The sequence below is a fragment of the Vitis vinifera genome, chromosome 14, assembly GCF_030704535.1.
Source record: "Vitis vinifera cultivar Pinot Noir 40024 chromosome 14, ASM3070453v1".
Taxonomy (NCBI): Eukaryota; Viridiplantae; Streptophyta; class Magnoliopsida; order Vitales; family Vitaceae; genus Vitis; species Vitis vinifera.
In genome coordinates, this window is record NC_081818.1 from 26,747,657 (window position 1) to 26,770,988 (window position 23,332).

Genomic DNA, 23,332 nt, shown 5'->3' on the forward strand with positions numbered 1-23,332 from the left:
GGATTCTTTCCAGTTTTTGAAGTTTTTCCCTACTTCGTTTAGTGGGTTTTTCTTTCTCCCCCCTCTGGTAACCTGCTTTTCCTACTATTACCACTCCCCTCAGGATGCCAGCCTTCACAATTCGCTATCCTTTCTTGAGCTCAATGCTACCCTCTCTCCAAAAATAGGATCCTAGGACTGCTGCACCCAACTTTGTTCAATAGCTTCAAGCAGCCACTAATCTTTACTTCATGTCCCTCATAAAAGACCATAAAAATTAGATTGAAATCTCTTAGCTGCCTGTAAAAAATCCTACTGAATTAAGGTGCTTCCGGTCCAAGCTCCTTAATTAGTGCTCATATATGTTCTGTTTTCAAGAAGGATAGAAAGGTTATACCAACGCAAGGAAAACACTCTCCATATAAGAGAAGCTCCACAATGCCATGATTCCCATTTGCCTTCACCCAAATGCAAAACGTGAGGTATTGCTATTTATAACTAAAGACACAAAAATTAGTTGCTTTTCTAAGAAAAATCCAAAGCAAAAGAAGGCAATCCAAATTCTTGAAATTTCAAAAGGAAAATAGAGAAATAAAGACTGAAGGAAAGACAAAAGACAAAACTTGCCACCACTAATACTATTTGGTAGTAGAAGGTAGAAGCAACCATTAAACTGATGAAGTCTTTACTTCAGAAAATAATTGACTACTACCTTGTAAAATTAGAGAAAATAAAATGAATAAAATGATGGCTGTAAAATAGATTTACCAAAATCAAACCAAATCAGTCTATCTATATTTTATCTTCCTAATTATTGTACAAAGGAAAAAATTAGGACCTTTAAATTCTTTGTAAAATTCACACTTCCTAGTCCTCTTTGATATGTCGAGTGTTTTAATAACCCACATCCAATCATATAAATATTATTCTTTGAGCCCAAAAAACTTTCTCCTTTATCCAATATGAATATCACAAACATCCCTATGGTGATACAATGTTCTCATTGTGTCTAATGCAATTACTGAACCAAACAGACAAATACTCTTCACAGGACTTGACAAACCCCCAATCGTGTAGATATCATTTGCTCTGAACTCAAAGAGGCTTTCACAGTTTTAAAACGCATATACAAGATTAAGAGGGACCAATACTTACACCTAGTTTTAAAAACTTTTTCTCCCAATGGGGGATATTACAAGTGCACCCGTTGACGAACAAGAAGAGGACTAGTGTCAGCCCCTTAGCCACTTGATCTAGACCGGGATGAACAGGCCTCATGGGTAGGCCTTGCACCCATGAGAACCTGGGTTGAAAGCAAGGGAAGCTTAGAGGGTTGGTGGTTCGAATCCTTGAAGCTTAGTGTGAGAATCACAAAGGAGTCAGACGCGCACCGCGGACGAGCCAGGCGCGCACCGCGGGCGAGCCAGACAAGCACCGCGCGCGCACCGCGGGTGAGCCAGACGCGCACCGCGCGCGCACCGCGGGCGAGCCACACGCGCACCGCGGGCGAGCCAGACGAGCACCGCGCGCGCACCGTGGGCGAGCCAGACGCGCACCGCGCGCGCACCGTGAGCGAGCCAGGCGAGCACCGCGCGCGCACCGTGGGCGAGCCAGACACGCACCGCGCGCGCACCACGGATGAGCCAGGCGCGCACCAAGGGCAAGCCAGACAGGCACCATGCGCACCTTGAAGGCACTTGGGCTAAGGAGTGGTGCAGAGGGATATTTTGGGAATTTAAATTAATTTGTATTTATTTAAATATTTCATTATGTCTCCTCAGACATATTGATGTCTCCTCCAGAAACTTTGAAAACGGCCCGTATTGCTCTTTAAGGGGGGGGTGGGTGTCTCAAGGGGGATGAGCACCAAGAGCGAGCCTTGACCGCGCCTAGAGCGAGCCTTGACCGCACCAAGAAGGCACCTTGGCATGGCAATTGAGCATGCACGCATGGGCTCCACGACATGTGTGGCATGCAACCCGTGGCTGCAGCAGCACGGGGCATGATGCGGCCTAGCCCCTCCCCGCGCCAGCACGAGGGCGCCTAAACCTTGTGCAAGCGAACCAGCCAAGAAGACCATGGGCGCAATGCCATGGCCAGATGGGGCATCAGACAAACAACCGACTAGCACCCGAGTGCCTATGCACAGCACAGGGGCGCAATGCCCTGTGCACCAAGAGGGAACAGCCATGGGCGCAATGCCATGGCTCGTTGAAGCGCAACCTGACACAGGAAGGGAAAGCAACAGGCCCAGACCATGGGCACCTCGACATGGCTTGGGCTCACTCATCAGTGTGGGGGAGGCACACTGATACAGCTTGGACAGCTAGTGAGCAAGTCAAGGAGCTGCATAGACTGACAGGGGGCTGAGGCAATGCTGATGCAAGTGGGTGGTTTCTCAGCAGGCCACCATCTGGGTGGTGGGTGGTTATACCAGCAGTTCAGAGCGGTTCTGAGCAGTTGCACCACCACCTGAGGAGAAACTGCAGGGCTAGTCTTTTAAATAGGACTCCTGCAGCCTTGAGAGGAGAGAGAGGAAGGAGAGGAAGAGGATCTCTGAATGCTTGGGTTGTAAGCATCATCCTCTGGCTCAAGGAACAATTTTGTATCTTGTAGGTTGAGAACTAATACAAGTTGGGAAGACATTCCTGTAACCTCGTGTGTCCTTGTCTCTCTTTGGTTTGCTGTTGCTTGTGTGTGTGAGTGTTGTGAAGACTGGGAAGGAAGGTTGGCTAAGGAGGGGTCCTTAGCACCGCACACCAGGTGAAAAATTTAGGGTGATTTTCGAGGGTGTGACAGTTGGTATCAGAGCAAGCACCAGAGATGGCTGGTGGCAGTGCAATGGAGGCCTTACGGGAGAGGATGACTCAATTAGAGGAGGCGCTGGGAGAATGGCCACGTGATGATGGCACTGTGGCTTCATGGGCAGAAAACACCATGGGAGAAATCCAATTACAGAGGAACATGTTGGAGTCCCATGACAATTTCGTTGAGGAGAAAATGGCTGAATTCAAAACCGAGATGCAGTCTCGGATTGATGAGTTCAAGGTGACCCTGCAGACCTATGGGGAAGACATCGCTGTTCTGAAGAAGGCGGTGTTGCAGGGATCTACCTCAGGCCCTAAAGCCCCTTCCAAAGTTCGAGTCCCTGAGCCCAAAGGCTTCAACGGCAACAGAAACGCGAAGGAATTGGAAAACTTCTTATGGGACATCGAGCAGTTCTTTAAGGCTGCTCATGTTCCTGATGGCGAGAAGGTTTCCATCACCAGTATGTATTTGACTGGTGATGCCAAACTGTGGTGGCGAACGAGGATGGAAGATGATGCAGAGTCTGGAAGGCCCCAAATCACCACTTGGGAGACTCTGAAGAAGGAACTGAAGGATCAGTTCCTCCCCACCAACACGGCATGGGTGGCCAGGGAGGCACTAAAAAGACTCAGGCACACCGGATCTGTGAGGGAATATGTCAAGGAGTTCAGTTCCTTGATGCTGGATATTAAGAATATGTCAGAGGAGGACAAGCTGTTCAACTTCATGTCGGGATTGCAAGGGTGGGCTCAGACGGAACTCAGGAGACAAGGAGTTCGTGATCTCCCTGCCGCCATGGCTGCAGCAGATTGCTTGGTGGACTACAAGATGGGTGGCGCCAGCTCCACCACACAGAGACCCAAGTCCGAAGGAGGCAAGAAGGCTAAGTTTGAGGGCAAGACTTCTCAGAAGTCGGGGTGGAAGAAACAGGGCAAAAAGCCCGCTGTAGGAGGAAAACCAGTGGAGAAAACCACAAAGGTTGTGCAACAGACCACCCGGATGATGGGATGCTTCATCTGCAATGGCCCTCATCGAGCCAAGGACTGCCCCAAAAGAGAGAAGCTCTCAGCCTTGGTGACTGCAGAGGACAAGGGAGATTCTGACCCAGAGACTCCTCCCAGAGTCAACCCCCTGCAACTTCTGAACGTGATTCATGGTGAGACCCCTGTCCAGAAGTCCTTAATGCATATACATGCAATTGTGAACGGTGTGAAAGTGAAGGCATTGGTGGATAGTGGTGCCACTCATAATTTCGTGGCCACCAAGGAAGCAGCTAGGTTGGGACTAAGGTTGGAAGAGGACACTAGCAGGATCAAAGCTGTGAACAGTAAAGCTCAGAAAATCCAAGGGGTAGCCAAGAATGTCCCCATGAAAATTGGTGACTGGGAAGGTATGTGTAGCCTACTTTGCGTACCTTTAGATGATTTTGATTTGATCTTGGGTGTGGATTTCCTCCTGAGGGCTAAGGTGGCCCTGATTCCCCACCTTGGTGGGTTGATGGTGTTGGAAGAAAAGCAGCCCTGCTTTGTGCAAGCATTGAGGGCAAAGGATGGTGGCAAGGGCCAACCAGAGATGTTGTCTGCCATCCAATTGAAGAAGGGATTGAAGAGGGGCCAGGAGACTTACGTTGCAGCCTTGATCGAGATCAAGGAGGGACAGACTATGGAGGTCCCTGATTCTGTGGTCAAAATCCTTAAGGAGTTCAGTGATGTTATGCCTGCAGAACTCCCCAAGGAGCTGCCACCCCGGCGACCTATTGATCACAAGATAGAATTGCTACCTGGAACAAAGGCCCCTGCACAAGCTCCTTACAGAATGTCCCCTGCAGAGTTGCTGGAATTGCGTAAGCAACTGAAGGAGTTGTTGGATGCAGGCCTGATCCAGCCCTCAAGGGCTCCATATGGTGCACCAGTGCTCTTCCAAAAGAAGCATGATGGCTCTCTCCGCATGTGCGTGGACTATAGAGCACTCAACAAGGTGACCATCAAAAACAAGTATCCGATCCCCTTGGCTGCAGAGCTCTTTGACCGACTATCAAAGGCTTCTTACTTCACCAAGTTGGATCTGAGATCGGGCTATTGGCAAGTACGGGTTGCAGCAGGAGATGAGGGGAAAACAACTTGTGTAACTCGGTATGGCTCATACGAGTTTCTGGTAATGCCTTTTGGATTAACCAATGCCCCTGCTACATTCTGCAACTTAATGAATGATGTTCTGTTTGATTATTTGGATACGTTTGTAGTAGTGTATCTAGATGACATTGTTGTTTATAGCAAGACACTAACAGAACATGAGAAACACCTGAGATTGGTGTTCCAGAGATTGAGGGAGAATAGGCTTTATGTAAAGCCAGAGAAATGTGAATTTGCTCAGGAGGAGATCACATTTCTAGGACACAAGATCAGTGCAGGCCTGATCAGAATGGATAAGGGTAAGGTGCAGGCCATCATGGAGTGGACAGTGCCTTCCAAAGTGACAGAACTGCGGTCATTCCTTGGCTTGGCCAACTATTACAGAAGGTTCATCAAGGGATATTCAAAGACGGTGTCTCCCCTTACTGACCTATTGAAGAAGGACAACCAGTGGGATTGGAGCAGACAGTGTCAGATGGCTTTTGAAAGCCTGAAGGAAGCCATGTCCACTGAGCCTGTGCTGCGGTTGCCAGATTTGGACTTACCCTTTGAAGTCCAAACGGATGCCTCTGATAGAGCCTTGGGTGGAGTCTTGGTGCAGGAAGGGCACCCCGTGGCATTTGAGAGCAGGAAGTTGAACAATGCTGAGCAAAGATACTCCACTCACGAGAAGGAGATGACTGCTGTGGTGCATTGCCTGCGGCAGTGGAGACACTACTTGCTGGGGAGCATCTTCACTGTGGTCACTGACAATGTGGCCAACACTTTCTTCAAAACCCAGAAGAAGCTGAGCCCTAGACAAGCACGGTGGCAGGAGTTCCTGGCTGACTTCAATTTTGAATGGCTGCATCGACCAGGGAGACATAACACTGTGGCTGATGTCTTGAGTAGGAAGGAATTGATCACTTACATCACAGCCCTCTCAGAAGTCATCTCTGACTTCAATGAGAGGATCAAACATGCTGCAGAGCAGGACGCTGCATATGGCAGGCTGAGGCAGCAAGTAAAGGAGGGTGTGATCAGGAGATATTGGCTAGAAGGTGACCTCCTTGTGGCAAAAGGAGGAAGGTGGTATGTACCTGCAGGCGGCTTGAGAAAGGAACTACTACGGGAGACTCATGATGCGAAGTGGGCAGGCCATCCCGGAGAAGAAAGGACACTGGCACTACTAGCCAGATCCTATTATTGGCCTAAGATGGGTGAGGAAGTGCAAGCCTATGTAAAGACTTGCCTAGTTTGTCAGATGGACAAGACTGAAAGGAAGAAGGCTGCTGGGCTGCTGCAGCCCCTCCCCATTCCAGAGAAACCTTGGGAGAGTATCTCTATGGACTTTATTTCTGGATTTCCAAAGGTTCGTGACTTTAAATCTGTCTTTGTTGTTGTGGATAGATTTTCAAAATATGCTGTTTTTATCCCTGCTCCTGATACTTGCCCGGCGGAGGAAGCAGCTAAGTTGTTTTTCAGCAATGTTGTTAAACACTTTGGGTTACCGCGGGATATAGTAAGTGATCGTGATGCAAGATTCACCGGAAAGTTCTGGGTTGAGCTGTTCAAACTCTTAGGCTCAGAGTTAAAGTTCTCCACAGCCAACCACCCTCAGACAGATGGGCAGACAGAAAGGATCAATGCATTACTAGAGGAATACCTCAGGCACTATGTCACTGCAACTCAGAAGAATTGGGTGGACTTGATGGACACTGCACAGTTGTGTTACAACTTGCAGAGAAGCTCAGCAACAGGGATGAGTCCCTTTGAGTTAGCCATTGGGGTACAACCTCGGATGCCTCTAGAAGTGGCAAAGCAGAAGGTAGGAGGTAACAGCCCTGCAGCTTATAAAATGGCGCAGTCCCGGCAAGAGATGCTTGATGAAGCTCGGGACAGCCTTGAGAAGGCAGCCAGACGCATGAAGAAGTATGCAGACCGGGATAGAAGATCCTTAGAATTTCAGGTTGGGGACAGGGTCCTCCTGAAATTGACTCCCCAGATATGGAAGAAGATCAGCAGTAAGACAAGGCAGAGGGGCCTTATTCCCAAATATGATGGACCCTTTGAGGTGATAAAGCGGATTGGCCAGGTGGCCTATATGTTGAAGCTGCCCGAGAGGCTCAAGCTTCACCCGACCTTCCATGTGAGCTTTCTGAAGCCATACCATGAGGATCTGGATGCAGAGAGGGTGCAGACAAAGCGAGCACCTCCCTTGGTCATGAAACAATTTGATAGAGAGTTAGAAAAGATATTGGATCATAGGACCATGGGACATAGCAAAAAGAACCGGCGAACTGATTTCTTGGTTCAGTGGAAGGGGATTTCAGAAGCTGAAGCTTCATGGGAAAGAGATGTTACATTGTGGCAATTTGAGAAGGAGGTCCAGGCTTATTGGCGGTCTAAGTCGACGAGGGCGTCGACTTCAGCAGGTGGGGGTGGGTTTGTCAGCCCCTTAGCCACTTGATCTAGACCGGGATGAACAGGCCTCATGGGTAGGCCTTGCACCCATGAGAACCTGGGTTGAAAGCAAGGGAAGCCTAGAGGGTTGGTGGTTCGAATCCTTGAAGCTTAGTGTGAGAATCACAAAGGAGTCAGACGCGCACCGCGGACGAGCCAGGCGCGCACCGCGGGCGAGCCAGACAAGCACCGCGCGCGCACCGCGGGCGAGCCAGACGCGCACCGCGCGCGCACCGCGGGCGAGCCACACGCGCACCGCGGGCGAGCCACACGAGCACCGCGCGCGCACCGTGGGCGAGCCAGACGCGCACCGCGCGCGCACCGTGAGCGAGCCAGGCGAGCACCGCGCGCGCACCGTGGGCGAGCCAGACACGCACCGCGCGCGCACCACGGATGAGCCAGGCGCGCACCAAGGGCAAGCCAGACAGGCACCATGCGCACCTTGAAGGCACTTGGGCTAAGGAGTGGTGCAGAGGGATATTTTGGGAATTTAAATTAATTTGTATTTATTTAAATATTTCATTATGTCTCCTCAGACATATTGATGTCTCCTCCAGAAACTTTGAAAACGGCCCGTATTGCTCTTTAAGGGGGGGGTGGGTGTCTCAAGGGGGATGAGCACCAAGAGCGAGCCTTGACCGCGCCTAGAGCGAGCCTTGACCGCACCAAGAAGGCACCTTGGCATGGCAATTGAGCATGCACGCATGGGCTCCACGACATGTGTGGCATGCAACCCGTGGCTGCAGCAGCACGGGGCATGATGCGGCCTAGCCCCTCCCCGCGCCAGCACGAGGGCGCCTAAACCTTGTGCAAGCGAACCAGCCAAGAAGACCATGGGCGCAATGCCATGGCCAGATGGGGCATCAGACAAACAACCGACTAGCACCCGAGTGCCTATGCACAGCACAGGGGCGCAATGCCCTGTGCACCAAGAGGGAACAGCCATGGGCGCAATGCCATGGCTCGTTGAAGCGCAACCTGACACAGGAAGGGAAAGCAACAGGCCCAGACCATGGGCACCTCGACATGGCTTGGGCTCACTCATCAGTGTGGGGGAGGCACACTGATACAGCTTGGACAGCTAGTGAGCAAGTCAAGGAGCTGCATAGACTGACAGGGGGCTGAGGCAATGCTGATGCAAGTGGGTGGTTTCTCAGCAGGCCACCATCTGGGTGGTGGGTGGTTATACCAGCAGTTCAGAGCGGTTCTGAGCAGTTGCACCACCACCTGAGGAGAAACTGCAGGGCTAGTCTTTTAAATAGGACTCCTGCAGCCTTGAGAGGAGAGAGAGGAAGGAGAGGAAGAGGATCTCTGAATGCTTGGGTTGTAAGCATCATCCTCTGGCTCAAGGAACAATTTTGTATCTTGTAGGTTGAGAACTAATACAAGTTGGGAAGACATTCCTGTAACCTCGTGTGTCCTTGTCTCTCTTTGGTTTGCTGTTGCTTGTGTGTGTGAGTGTTGTGAAGACTGGGAAGGAAGGTTGGCTAAGGAGGGGTCCTTAGCACCGCACACCAGGTGAAAAATTTAGGGTGATTTTCGAGGGTGTGACAACTAGCATGCAGGTAAGAGATGTCATCTTTGGCCTTTCATGAATCCCAAAATAAAAAAAAAAAAAATTGGAAAAAGATTTTTTTTTATAAAAGTGACAATTTATCGTTCTGCTTAAATTAATTAATGATAATCACTGTATTGTCAATAGTAAACTGACATTACATAACATTTTATCTTATTAAGAGGCATCGGATTACCAACCAACAGGGTGGTAGTCACTTCACATTTCACACTTAAATCTGATTACACTAATGGAGAGGCAGAAGGGGAGAAAAGACGCAACGATATTATTTCAGCAGGCATGCATGCCTGCTCGTAGAAAGAAATGCTGGATTTTGGTAGCTCAGTAGATTGACTTTATGTTATGGTCGTCGTGGCAGCACAGGAAAGTGATGTACTTCTCCATGTTGCGGATGCACTCTGGGCATTTCATCTTATCCGGAATCCTTCCAGAAGTGCTCAGGAACTCGAAGCGGCAGCAGGGGCGAGAGTCGCTGTGAACCTTGCTATGGTAGTCCATGCACGCTATATCAAAACCCTTTGTGACGACATGCTCTTGCCATTCCTCGTAAGCCAAAAGGGTAGGCAAAATAGTGGTGCCGTGGCCATTGACAAATGTAAAAGATCCCTTGCTGAGTACAGCCCACCCTCCTTCCTTGTCGTAGCTGAGGAGTTTCTTGATTTCATGCATCATGGGGTCCTGGTCGTCCGCCTGCCCTAGCTGTATCTTGGAGAACAACATGCTCTCCAGCCGGGTCCAGAAGAACCAGACCATGGTGAGGTCTTGCCAGCAGTGGCTGAGTTTCTCCGCAGTGATGGATGCTATGCATCTTCGGACTTGCTCCCTTTTGGTGCTCTTTCCCACGTACACCATTTCTAGGGGAATCCGTGCAGCTGATGCAACCGCCTTTGCTGTGGTGGTGAATTTTCGGATCCACTCCATGTCAGTCCCTCCATATAAGTAAATGAATTTTCCCTCCTTGATCTGATCAAATAAAAAGTCCCCCAGTATATTAACAGATCTGTTCAAGCAAGTCATTCATGCACATGCAAATGTCTGTAAGATTGGTGAAACATGAATTTACCCAGTTCAGTATGGTTGGGTCAGTGCCATCCACCAGCAGCTCAAGCTTCCAAGTCTCTTCCTTCCACAGAGCTTCCTCTCTCAAACTAGTGAAAGGGAAGGCGTTACTTCCCCATATCCACATCATGTGGATTGCGTTAGGGCTCACCACTTTTCCTTGTGGGTCCAGTACCACAAGGATGGGCTTGTTCCGGAAGTGCCACACCTCTTTGATGAACCTGATGACTGCCTTATCAATCAGAGTAGGACTGTGGACTGAAAACCATGGCATTGTGGCCTGCAGATTTTCAAACTGCTTTTGCACGGGATCTGCCCACTCCAAAGAGTGGTCCACAATTGGGACCCATACAACCTCATACTGACTCTCCATCCTAGTCGCATGGACCCGGGACTCGTTATAAATCTGCTCAAGAATGGAGAGCTCGTCTTGAGAGATGTCTAGGTCTGATATGAGCAACAACACATTCTTCCTCCTTAGCACATCTATGTGAACCTGTTTTTGCACCAAAAAAAAAAAAAAAAAAAAAAAAACCTACATTAAAATTTTAATTTCTAAATATATATGGTCTGAGTGTGAATCATCACTCATAGTAGTATTTGCGGTTTCAGTAATTAGTCTATATATGATTGTCCATGAAGTTCAGTGACGATGCTGTAATGTGTTTGGAGAGCAAACCCTTCTCTTCGTAGAGCCATCAACCAGCGGCTGCATATCATCCTTGGCATAAATCAGTGCCTTGAGAATCTTCATGTTGTCAATATGGATACTCTGGAAGAGATTCTGAAGCATTTGATACGTTTCAACATTCCTTTTCTCCTCTGCATTAGATAGAAACCACTCATCAGCTATACAATTCATTTTTGTGGTTTGCAGTACTAGCATGTGAAAGACTTGCTTCCATAAAATTGGAATAGCCTACTTGTCTTACCTATGTATTGATAACAAATAAAAAGTTGCTTCTTCAGATGGTCGAGTATGCTGTTGATCTTGTGAGCCAAGGTGGATAGTTCCCACGTCTCATTTGTAGTGGATATTGCGTACCTGAAATAAATTCCACACAAGTTAATTAACGAAATTAGTGTCTTCTGAACAAGCTTTCTTCAGACTCAGTTCCGCCATGCTATATAATTTCACATAAAATTTGGGAATTTGTTCACTAGCTTCGTCGGGAGAAGGAAAAGTAGTAGGCAATGTGTAGCAGTTGATATAATGCTGACAAAGGTGAAGGATTTAAGCATGATATATTAGCAAGGATATAGAGGGAAGCTAGACATACTCATGGCCCATGCTTGTGAGGCTTGCAATCTGAGTTGCGCAGGCTACAATACTCCTAATGGTCCAGTAAACAGCAGTAGGGATATGGGCCATTGCTATGGATAGTGCTGGTACATCCTGGGTGATGTACATTGGTGGCAACTCCTTGAACTCAATGATGCATCTGGTCACGTCCATCATGGCTCGGATGAGATTGTTAAGTGCATCAAATCGGGGTTTCAGAAGGGCGGAGTGCTCCAAAAGGATGGGCACTTGCTTAAGGATCGCCATTGATTTGGCAAGTTGGTTGGATGAGTATATCTGGGCAAGGAGCCAGAATTCACCATAGTTCAAAGCAAAAGCTGCTAGGGTTAGCACCAGCTTTGCATCCCACGAATAGCTTGCTAACATGTTGAATATAGAGAGCGTGGTTGCATGAGCATCTCCTCCTGCCGAACACTTGCATGCTATCTGAATACATAACTCATCTAGCAAATGTCAACATAAATAATCTCACAAATAAAGGACAAAAAAAAAAAAAAAAAAGAATTTTCATAGTTACCTCGCAGGAAATTCGATCAATAGTAAACGACAATGCCTCAATCATGGCAATGAAACCGGCATGTTGGGTCCTATCCTCCAACGGTTCCACGCGTGTTTCGGTCGTCTGCAATGGAATAAAAAGTGGATTTAGCTAGCAACTACTTATTTTGCTAATTAAACAAGTTCAAGTACAAACGCCTTTATCATCAACTAAGCTTTGTTTTTGTTTCAAATAAGTTTTACTAGAGAAGAGGAACAGGATTATTCTACCGTGACAATGGCATCAACCCCCGGAGTAGAGCGATTGAGAATGTCCTCCACCAGCTGGTAAAGAGGTCTAACATCAATCTGTCGGCCGTCATGAGCATGGGTTGCATGGATTTGCTTCATCATCGCATTGTCATCGGACATTGTTATCATGCTCCTGTCACCCTTGATCATTTGCTGCAATGAAATCGGTGCCATCTTGCTGGCCAGTTGGGTGAACAGACACAGCTTAGAAACTCGAGATCTGGTGCAGAAGAGGGGAATATGGCTTGTGCTTTCTAGCAAACTGCCTACCCTTTTAAGCACCTTCACAAATGGAATAAAGCTAGCTAGCCTAACTGAATCAACTTCTTTGCTTCCACTGTACTTAAATGCCATGCAGAACGTTTCGAGCAAGACTTGGCTTGCTTTTGTGACCATGCCCCCTGTGCCCTTGTCCCATCCCTTTATTCCTTTGGATGGGTCCAGAAACCATGAACATTTGCCTCTATATTTGGATCCAAATCAGGATTCTACTGCTGTTTGATGACTAAAATTTGTACGACCTGTGCAACTAGAACAAAATTACTCATCGAAAAACATTTTTCTGACCTATATCTTTTATTCGAATGATTCTTTAGTTGGGCAGTGAATCACATGGTTGGCATCAAATGAACCCCTGGAAAGGGCCATGGGGATATACAAATACAATATCACATGATGAGATCGTAGCCGTTGAGTGGCTGCAACGAATGATGATACTTCGCTTGCCAACTTGAATCCTTTTCAGAGCAATCATAATTGAGAATATTACTTTTCCAAAAATATTAAGAAGTGAAAAGGGAAAGAAGATTTTGGTTCCTTGCTTCAATTTCAATTTGAGTTTTGACTGAGGTTTTTTTTTGCTTAGGTTTTATTTATTTAATATTATTTTTATTTATTTTAAATTACGAATCTAAATTTAAATGAAGGAGAATTCTGTGTCTTGACAGTGGACATCCATATCCACCTTGGCTGAGACGAATGTTTTATTTTGAGTAGTTATTTTACTTTCTATTTTTGAGTTGTCAAGTCATAGTTTATTATTAGGATTTTTTATTTTGTTAAGTGTGATTATTTATAAATAAGAGATTATATAATATTTGAATAAGAAAAAGTGATGAAATATGATAAAGTTTTAATTCTTTTGTAATTGTTTGTGTTTTTCTATCAACCCTATTACTCCAACAAATTGGTATATGAGCTTCTGCATATCCAACAAATTGGTATTAGAGCCATGTGAAAAGATGGCAAGTGGGATGTATTCATTTCAAGTCCTCTAACTTAACAAATTAAGACAAACAATTGGAGTATCAAGACAAAGATATGGTTCACAAGATGCATGGAAGGTTGTAGAAAAAGGCTATAAAGAGTCACAAGATGAAACTACAGTCTTTAAATCAAAGGGATTTTTTTTGAAATATATGAGGACAAGAGACAAGAAAGCTTTCACCATCAGTCTATCAAGTAAGAAATAACCAAGAAAAATTAGAACAAGTTCTTCAAACAAAACTTTCATTAAACGAGAATGATTTTTTTTTTTTTTTTAATGAAAAAGGTAAGAATAACTATGGTTGTGGATGTGGTCATGACAATAGAGAAAGGGGTAATCTTAATTCATTAAATAATTAAGGCAAAATAAAGGGGGAAAATATGATAAAACCCAAATTCATTATTATAATTATAACAAATATGGTCATTATGCTTATGAATGTAGAAGTTCCACTAATAATATGAAAGGACAAACCACCTATATTGAAAAGAAAGATCAAGAAAAACCTATTGTGTTGTTGGCGTATAAAGGAGAAAACAAAGAGAAAAACACATAGTACCTTGACATTGGAGCAAACAATCACATGTGTGGTTTCAAAAATATGTTTGTGAAGCTTGATGAATCGGAAAGTGGCCATATTTTTTTGAGATGCATCCAAACTTCCAATAAAAGACAAAGACAAAATCCTAATTCGTTTAAAAAATAAAAGACATCAATTTATCTAGAATGTTTACTATGTGCACAACATGAAAAATCATATATTAAATTTGGGTTAACTTTTAGAAAAAAGCTATAATATTCATATAAAAAACAAAGCCTTTCAATAAGAGATCAACATGCCAATTTAATTGCTAATGTGCCTATGACAAGATAAAATGTTTTGTTAAACATTCAGAATGATGTTGTAAAATGTTTAAAATCTTGTGTTAATGATTTCTCGTAGATTTGATGCTTAAGATTTAGACATTTTAATTTTGGTGGATTGAAATTGTTGAGTAAGAAAAATATGATGAGAAAATTGTTAGGATAGAGTTCTTAAAAGCATAACATGATATAATAAATTTGAAATCCATTATTTATTTGATGACATTTCAATTTTACTTCTATCTATCCTTATTCTATACATTATACTTCATGAGAATTCTTACCTAATATCTCTTGTATTGTACATGATTTGGGTGTATTAGGAGTTGCATTGAAGATCCAAGTCATGAGTTTCTTACAAGTATATAATTTGTCCATAACCAATTCGTGGACCTAAGCAATCCTCTAGTGCACTACTTCCTAATTGGAGGATGACTAGTTTTGGCTATTAAAATGAGGTTCCCATGGTGAGTATACTAATGTGTATGATTACATATTGAATAGGACCTACAATGAGTTATAACATAAGACTATCAAGTCGTAGTTATGACATAAGTATGTATAATATATCACATGTTAAGACAAAAGATTAATTTGTTGAAGTTTTATGTTTTAGTCATATAGTTAGCTTGGCTAAGTGCATAGTTTATATTCGTAAAGCTTGTTGAAGTCGGTTACAAGTTTGTTAGAGATCTTCCTTTATATTTGTACTTGATAGTATAGATATAGATTTTAGTTGAATAGACAAAAATTCCAAAACTCTCTCCTGAAATTTCTCTAAACGTAAGCATTCCTTTACTTTATTGCCCTAGAAAATTGTTTAGATTCAGAATTTTATCATGGTATCAAAGTGCATTTTTTTTTCAATAGAGGATAATCGAGCATTAGGGACAATGGTACAAGTTCTAGTGGTGACAAATCCATCATCTTCTTTATCAAGGTTCATACCTATTAGTTTTACTCATTCTTTGTTGGTAAAACTTGATAATAATAGTTTTTGAATTTGGAAACAACAGGTTGTGTTGACAATCAAAGGATATGGTTTGCAAAGATTCATTTTTGGTAGTGGTGAGATTCTAGAAAGGCTTTTGTTGCAAGAAGATGCAAGGTCTAGGATGTTTAATCAAGAATTTCTTGATTGGGAATAATAAGATCAATTGTTATGTTGTGGCTTTTATCATCAATTTCAAAACCAATTCTCCCTTAAATGGTAGGTTGTGAAACTTCTTTCCAGGTTTAAGGCAAGCTTGGGCAATATTTTTCTACCTAAACTAGGGCTAAGGTTAGTTAATTCAAAACTTAACTTTAGAATACAATGAATGGATTAGATCTTTGCTTGTTAATGAGTATTTGTCCAAGATTAAAAGTTGTGTTAATTCCTTAGCATCAGTAGGGCATTTTCTTTCTACTAAAGATCAGGTTGATGCTATTTATGATGGGTTAACTGCATAGTATGATCCCTTTTATAGTGTTAATAAACTTTAGAATGGATAGTTACACTATAGAAGAGATCAAGTCTTCATTAATGGCTCAAGAAGCAAGGTTTGAAAAGAACAAGAAGGCCTTGGACTTTGCACTAAGTGCAAATATAGCTACTAAATTTTAGGGACAAAGTAATTTGAAGAAGTGGCAAAGTAATAACTTTGGAGGTCAAGGACAAAGACAAAATTCTTGTCAAGGGTTCAATGGGAATCAAGGTTGAAATTTTAGTCAAAGTTCTAATTAGAATTATGGTGGTAATTAATTTTAGTAGAGGAGAGTTTAATGGAGACTTTAATAAAGTCGAGGCTTTAACAATGGTTTTAATGGACAAGGCAAAGATAGAAGATGTTGGAATTCAAATGGTAAACCATAATGCTAGTTGTATGGGAAGTTTGGGAATGTGATTTTAAATTGCTACTATTGTTTTGAAGGGCCTTTCGGTTTCAATTTTCAGAATGCCAATGCATTTTGAAACCAAGCCTCTCTAATGTGTTCAATGATTGCCATCCTAGAACTTTACAATGATGTAAGTTACTACCCTAATTCTAGTGCATCCAATCATATAACTTGTGATGTACACAATTTGAAGCATATATAAGAGTTCACTAGCCAGGATAGAGTTCACATTAGTAATGACATAAGTTTGTCTATTAAACATGTTGGCCAATCTTCATTTTTGTCTCTTTATTGTAGGAAACCCTAAATTTCTCTATTCCTAAATGTTGGATCGTATAGGTATATGCAAATTTACCATAGGCTTATTTAGGAACTAATCTAAGTGGAAACACGACTTTTAAAAACCATTTAGATTAATAAAACTAAAGAAGAACGATTCATAATTGGATCTTGTACACCTGAAGTCTTTCGCCTAATGACTCAAGCCACAACTTTAACACTCTAAATAGTGGATTTTGGAAGGGAAGATGTCTTGCCTTTTTTTTCTTTATCTAAAAGTGAAAGATGACTCTGAAAAATCATTAGGAAACCTTAACCTCCTAAGGGGGTATTTATAGGATTTCTATAGCTACTAGGCTTAAGTAACTTAAGCCCGCAAGGGTTTGGGTTACTTATTGAAGTCTAAACTGGGTCATAATTGATTAATTAACCACAAAGGGTCATCTAATTAATCAATTTGCCTGATCTAGAAACTTTGCTCACTATTTCTTGTATAACTATGTGCAATTATGAAAACACCCTTCTACACTAGAGTAAACTTAAAGTCAATCCAACCCTCATAAACCATGCTATCTTGGTATATGAGTTTAGAGTGGAGACCATTAGGACCCATAGGAGTATTGGTTATCTTAGAATCCAATTTTAAAGTTGATTCAATATTCCACAAAAAAAAAAAAATCAACTATGCTCTAATACCTTATGCAAATAACAACGAGACAAACGTTGAGTTTATGACCTACTATCTACTATATGTGGACTCTCTATAAACTAGTGTCTGTAGTCTAATGAGGTAATCTTATCACTTATCAAGATTACCTCTTCAATTCTTGAGTTACATATCCCACTTATTGTGTGATCAATTGACATACTCTAGTTCCAATTAGCATATGCCAAATTTCTATTAAAAGAAATTCTATGACCATAGTCTTCTAAATCACTCAAGGAAACACATTATCTCAATTCATGAGATATCATGGCATCTCTATTGAGAATACCTATTGTCATCGGCCTCCATTAATAGTGACCTGATCTATAAGGATATATGACCACTTTAGGGTCTCATTTATATGTCAAAGCCTCTAGTTGACTTTGACACATGCTCAATATTCTCTCAAGTTTGAGAGTCCATGTACTATAGTAACTTGATGAATCATGATAGTTGATAACCTTACATCATGATTCATTGTAAGTCTTGTCTAATGTGTATCACATACACTAGTGCATTTACTATAGGAAAACCATTTTGACCATCAAGACAAGTTGTCTCACCAATTAGGAGGTAGTACACTACATTCTCAGATAAATTGCCTAAATCCATGAACCGACTGTGGAGTACTCATCACTCTACAAGGAACCCATAACTTGGATCTTCCGTATAACTCCTAATGCACCCAAGTTATGTATAATGCAAGTGATGTGACACGTATGCTTAAATAACCAATTAATGCATATAGGATAATAAATGGGAAACCAAGAAATATAAATAAATAAAATTTATAAATGTATTTTAATATGTTACATTATGTTATGCTTTCTAGGGCTCAATCCTAACACTTATAATTTTAAAATTCTCACTCTAAAGCATCTTTTTGGGAAATTAACCTTGTAGTTGGATAAGCTAGCATGAAGGAGTATGTTAAAGACCAAAGCACAATTGGGTTGCATGTAAAGAAAAAATGGACTATGTTAAGGGACTAAACATTAAAGTTATGATTTTTTTTAAAATATATTTTAGCTTTTTTGTGTTTCTTATTTATGAAATACAAGTTCTCTATTTGTGATTAAATACTGCAATTTGGAAATGTATTACCGGGTGAAAAATTAGGTGCAACAACCAATTTCATTGGTACATAATTTTTTTTCTTATGTGTATGCATTATTTCAATAGAAGGTGAAAAATTAGGTGCAACAATTATTAAATTAAAATTAAACAATTATATTCCTTGATGCTTTTACTAAGTGTCAAGGAATGAGAGTAACCACCAGTAACATTTATACAACCCAATAATGGCACTAATAAATATGTCAATGTAGTGTGAACAACTAACAATGACACTTTTTTAAGTGTCAAGGTTCTCTTCAGTGGCGCTTTCTAAAAGTGTCCTTATAGTTCGAAACTGCTAAACAATGGCACTTATAGAAATTGTCAAGGTTTATTCTACTCAACAATGGCGCTTATAAAAGTGTCAATGTAGTTTGATATAACCAATTATGACACTTTTTAAGTGTCAAGGTTCTCTTTAATGACACTTTCTAGAAGCGTCATTGTAGGCAAATATTTATTATAACAGGCTAGTAGATGACGCTTTGGGGAAGCGCCATTGAATATATTTCTTGACACTTAAAAAACGTCATGGTTAACGTTTTTTCTTATAGTGAATTAAATGTAGTAATAAAGAGGATGTGTGGAAAGGTGGGTTTCATGCACAAATTAAAAAAAAAATACATAAAATGAAAACCTTTAAAAATAATTCAAATTTGATGTATTTTCAAGTCAAAAATACTTATGATGATCAAAATTAATCAGTACCCACTTTGTTTCTAGATGGTCAAATAATTAATTAAGATAATACTTTTGATCAAAAGGTGTACAAAATCCTAATTATCTTTGGGTAATTAGTGTATTAAATTTAAATTTTACAAATTCTTTGTATAAAAACAAACTTTTTCCCTTTATCTGAATCTATTCTATATTCCAACATTTCAAACATGGGGAATCATAATATTGTGAGTTATATATGAACGTATTATTGGTCTTCAGTTTCGGTTCTGAATTTTATAGTGACAACTACGTGGGAACACATAAGCCTGATCAAAACAAGGATAATATTTAAAGGAAACTCCAACATCTAATAGTAATAACGACATGGAGTATACAAGGTGCTTCCTTCCACATCATGTGGATGCAACGAGACAATAAAATCTTATTACATCACACGGAAAAACAGGAAGGGGAAAACAAAGAAAACAAAACAAATAAACACACGCATGGAATTATTTCAGTAACAGGCAACATGCATACATCATATGCAAAACAGAAGTAGAGGCTTAGTAGAGTGCGCTTATGGCGTTCTCGTCATGGCAGCACCCAAAAGTGATGTACTTCTCCATGATGCGGAGGCACTCTGGGCACTTGATGTTCTCCGGAATCCTTCCAACTTCGCTAGGGAACTCAAAACGGCAGCAGGGCCGAGAATCGCTATGAAGCTTACTATGGAAATCCATGTAAGCTATGTCGAAGCCCTTTGGGGGCACGTCGTCTTTCCATGCATTGTACTCGGTAAAGGTGAGCAAAACAGTGCTGCTGTGGCCATTGACGAATACAAAAGATCCATTGCTGAGTACAGCCCATCCTCCTTCCTTGTCGTAGCTGATCAGTTTCTTGATTTCCCGCAGCATAGGATCGACATCGACAGTACTACCTAGCTGGATCTTGGAGAACATCATGCTTTCCAGTCGGGTCCAGAAGAACCAGACCATGGTAAGATCTTGCCAGCAGTAGCTGAGTTTCTCCACAGTAATGGCAGTTGTGCATTTCCGGACTTGCTCTCTTTTCTTGCTCTGTCCCACGTACACCATCTCTAAGGGGATCCGTGCAGCCGATGCAACTGCCCGTGCGGTGGTTGTGAATTTTCGGATCCATTCCATGTCAGTTCCTCCGTACAAGTAAATGAATTTTCCTTCTTTGATCTGATAAAAAAATAAAATAAAATCTCCAGATAAGTGAAGTCATTCATCCACATGTAAAGCTAGCTGTGTGTTTAGATTGGTGAAGGTGAATTACCCAGTTCAGTATGGTTGGGTCAATACCATCCACCAGCAGCTCAAGCTTCCAACTCTCTTCCCTCCAAAGAGCTTCCTCCCTCAAACTAGTGAACGGGAAGGCGGTACTCCCCCATATCCACATCATGTGGATTGCATTAGGGCTCACCACTTTTCCTTGTGGATCTAGCACCACAAGGATGGGCTTGTTCCGGAAGTGCCACACCTCCTTGATGAACCTGATGACTGCCTTATCAATCAGTGTAGGAGTGTAGACTGAATACCATGGCATTGTGGCCTGCAGAGTCACAAACCGATCTTGCATGGCATCTGTCCACACAACTGAGCGGTCCACAACTGGGATCCACACAACTTCGTACTGACTCTCCATCCTTGTCCCGTGGACCCGAGATTCATTATAGATCTGTTCCAGAATTGAAAGCTCGTCATGGGAGATGGATAGGCCTGATATAAGCAGCAAAACATTCTTCCTCCTCAGCACATCAATGTTAACCTGCGGCATTAAAGTTAGAACTTTAGGTTAGTAGTAACGAAGTGGAAAAAGAAAATGCACATTAGAACTGTTGAGTCGTGGTAATAATTTTTTTTATATATGACAGTTTCATGGAATAGTGCTACTGCCAATGCAGTAATGCAGTGATATGTTTGTAGAGTGAACCCTTCTCTTTGTAGAGCCTTCAAGCAGTGGCTGCACGTCATCCTTGGGAGAAATCAGTGCCCTGAGAATCTTCATGTTGTCAATGTGAATACTGTCAAAAAGATTCAGAAGCATTTGAAAAGTTTCAGCATTCCGCTTATCATCTGCATCAAACAGCAATCCCTTGTCAGATTTAAAATCCATTTCATTGGTATTTACATTAGCTGTGCAACACTTGCTTCCATAAATTTGGAAAGGGTTGGTGGTCCTACCTATGTATTGGTAACAAAGAGTAAGTTGCTTCTTCAGAAGGTCCAGTATGCTATTGATCTTGTGAGCCATGGTGGACAGTTCCCATGCCTCATTTGTAGCAGATATCCAGTACCTAAAATCATTGCAATTGTCATAAGTAAAATGATTGTTGCCTAACCAGCATTCCCAATGGATTAAGTGGCATATCATATAATTCTTCCACAAAATCAGAGGCATTTATTTTTTGTATTTGGAAAATTAGCAAATGGAAAAGATATTTAGTTGGCAGTACGTTGCTTTACTAAGGTTGAAAGATTGAAGCATGATATATCAGCAAAGAGAATATAACATACTCATGGCCCATGCTAGTGAAGGTTGTAATCTGAGTTGCGCAAGCCACAACACTCCTGATGGTCCAGTAAACAGCAGTGGGGATATGGGTCATTGCTGTTGCTAATGCTGGTACGTCCTGGCTTATATACATGGACGGGAGCTCCTTGAACTCAATAATGCACCTGGTACTTGCCACCATAGCCCTGATGAGATTGTTAAGAGCATCAAACCGTGGTTTCAGTTGACCAGAGTGCTCCAAGATGGTGGGCACTTGCTTAAGGATTGCCATTGATTTCGCAAGTTGGTTGGATGAATAGATCTGAGCAAGGAGCCAGAATTCACCATAGTTCACCGCAAAAGCTGATAGGGTTAGCACCAGCTTTGCTTCCCATGAATAGCTTGTTAACAGGTTAAATATAGAGAGTGTCGTTGCATGAGCGTCACCTCCGCCCAAACTCTTGTATGCTATCTGAATACATAATTGATTGATCACATGTCATTGTAAAGAAACAAATAAAACGTAATCATGCCATGTGTATAATGCATAAGGGATGAGTTTTCTGCATGTCATTCTAAGAAATGAATTTTTGCAGTAGTTCTTTGTAATAACCTCGCAGGAAATTCGATCAATGGTAAACGACAGTGCTTCGAGCAAAGCAATGAAACTGGCTTGATTTGTCCTATCATCAGAAGTTTCAATGCGTGTTTGGGCAGCCTGCAATGAAATCACGAGTGGATTAGCTACAATAAATGCATAGAAAATTTGTATCTGCATACCCTTTCGTTCAAGTATCCTTCATTAATTAGGATTGTCAATTGCATATGCTCTTAACTAACACAACAAACTAAAACGTGGACGTTCTAATGTTCTTGAATTAAATGATTTCACCCCATGGAAGCAGCTCGAGCATTTGGAAAAAGAAGAAGAGTGTTATTGTGAAGGAGTTGAAATTTTGAAATAGATGTTATCCTCAAAACATATAGTAGGAAAAAGGTGGACTTCGGCAGTAAAAAGTTTGTTATTCTGAAAATATTTTAGACGTAGATAAATGACTATATGGCGTAAAACTTTCTTGTGTTGATTTTGTAGATAACATGGGAGTTGGCTAGTTAGTACGACATTGTGCTGGCTAGGAATCCTTGGTTGGTATGTGCATTTACTTTTGTTTTGGCTATTGAAAAAAATGAACAAGGTCAAGTAATTAAAAGCAGCCTGAACAAATTAAAAGAAACTGGCAGAAACATTAGGTCCTTACTACATAAGAGGTTATAGGAGTGTTATACCGAAATTAAGGGATCAACACCCGGTGTAGCCCGATTCAGGATGTCTTCCACGAGTTGGAAAAGAGGCTTAACATCAAACTCTCGGCCATCAGGAGCATGGGTTGCGTGAATTTGTTTCACCATGATGTTGTCATCAGACATGGTTATCATGCTCCTATCATGCTTGATCAGTTGTTGTAAGGGAACTGGGTTGATTTTGGTGGTTTCTGAGGGCTTCAACACTTGCTGCAGCGGAGCTGGGTTGATCACTTGCTGCATGGGAGTTGGGTTACTGAGTTCTTTGGCCATTTGCTGCAATGGACCTTAGATGGCTTTGTTGGTAGTCACCGTTTTGGGTATGCAAAGGAAGGCAAGTAGCTAAGATTTTGAGGCAGAAAGGAAGAGGAGAAGATGGCTTGTGTTCCTTTTGCAGACTGCTAGCCCTTTATATACTCTTCACAAACGAATAAAGCGAGCCTCACTGAATATAACTCTTTACTTCCGCCGTAATTAAAATTCAAATACTTTGGACCAAGACTTGCTTTCGTGACTGATCATCTTCTTGTTTCACGATTTTATTCTTTTGGGTGGTCCCAGAAGCAGCAGTTACTTTTGAATCAAAAGAGAGATCTGGGTCCCGCGAATTTGGCACCAGCGAATTTTCTTATTCCTCATAGAATTTTTTTAT

At 42.2% G+C, this 23,332-nt stretch overlaps 2 protein-coding genes across 2 annotated transcripts; both read right to left on the bottom strand.

Annotated features, from left to right (window-relative positions):
* Window positions 1–9,031: 9,031 nt before the first annotated feature.
* LOC100245845 (protein SIEVE ELEMENT OCCLUSION B) lies at window positions 9,032–12,325 on the bottom strand. Its single transcript, XM_010662531.3, has 7 exons — window positions 12,068–12,325; window positions 11,817–11,921; window positions 11,277–11,725; window positions 10,929–11,041; window positions 10,676–10,818; window positions 10,001–10,492; window positions 9,032–9,900 (listed from the first exon to the last, which is right to left on the bottom strand). Exons 1-7 carry the CDS (start codon window positions 12,260–12,262, stop codon window positions 9,259–9,261), a joined length of 2,139 nt encoding a protein of 712 aa, XP_010660833.1. The 5' UTR covers window positions 12,263–12,325; the 3' UTR covers window positions 9,032–9,258.
* Window positions 12,326–19,424: 7,099 nt separating this feature from the next.
* On the bottom strand, window positions 19,425–23,045 carry LOC100268167 (protein SIEVE ELEMENT OCCLUSION B). Its single transcript, XM_059742737.1, has 6 exons — window positions 22,666–23,045; window positions 21,992–22,096; window positions 21,402–21,850; window positions 20,818–21,181; window positions 20,161–20,652; window positions 19,425–20,066 (listed from the first exon to the last, which is right to left on the bottom strand). Exons 1-6 carry the CDS (start codon window positions 22,951–22,953, stop codon window positions 19,425–19,427), a joined length of 2,340 nt encoding a protein of 779 aa, XP_059598720.1. The 5' UTR covers window positions 22,954–23,045.
* Window positions 23,046–23,332: the final 287 nt, after the last annotated feature.

What these genes read in the sequence shown, in the direction of transcription:
- LOC100268167 (XM_059742737.1), bottom strand. Translation starts at nt 22,953, where the DNA reads ATGGCCAAAGAACTCAGTAACCCAACTCCCATGCAGCAAGTGATCAAC. An exon ending in GTGTTGATCCCTTAATTTCG is followed by an intron (nt 22,097 to 22,665) that starts GTATAACACTCC and finishes ATTTCATTGCAG; the next exon opens with GCTGCCCAAACACGCATTGA. An exon ending in AAGGCTCTACAAAGAGAAGG is followed by an intron (nt 20,653 to 20,817) that starts GTTCACTCTACA and finishes TTAATGCCGCAG; the next exon opens with GTTAACATTGATGTGCTGAG.
- LOC100245845 (XM_010662531.3), bottom strand. Translation starts at nt 12,262, where the DNA reads ATGGCACCGATTTCATTGCAGCAAATGATCAAGGGTGACAGGAGCATG. An exon ending in GGGTTGATGCCATTGTCACG is followed by an intron (nt 11,922 to 12,067) that starts GTAGAATAATCC and finishes ATTCCATTGCAG; the next exon opens with ACGACCGAAACACGCGTGGA. An exon ending in ATGGCTCTACGAAGAGAAGG is followed by an intron (nt 10,493 to 10,675) that starts GTTTGCTCTCCA and finishes GTGCAAAAACAG; the next exon opens with GTTCACATAGATGTGCTAAG.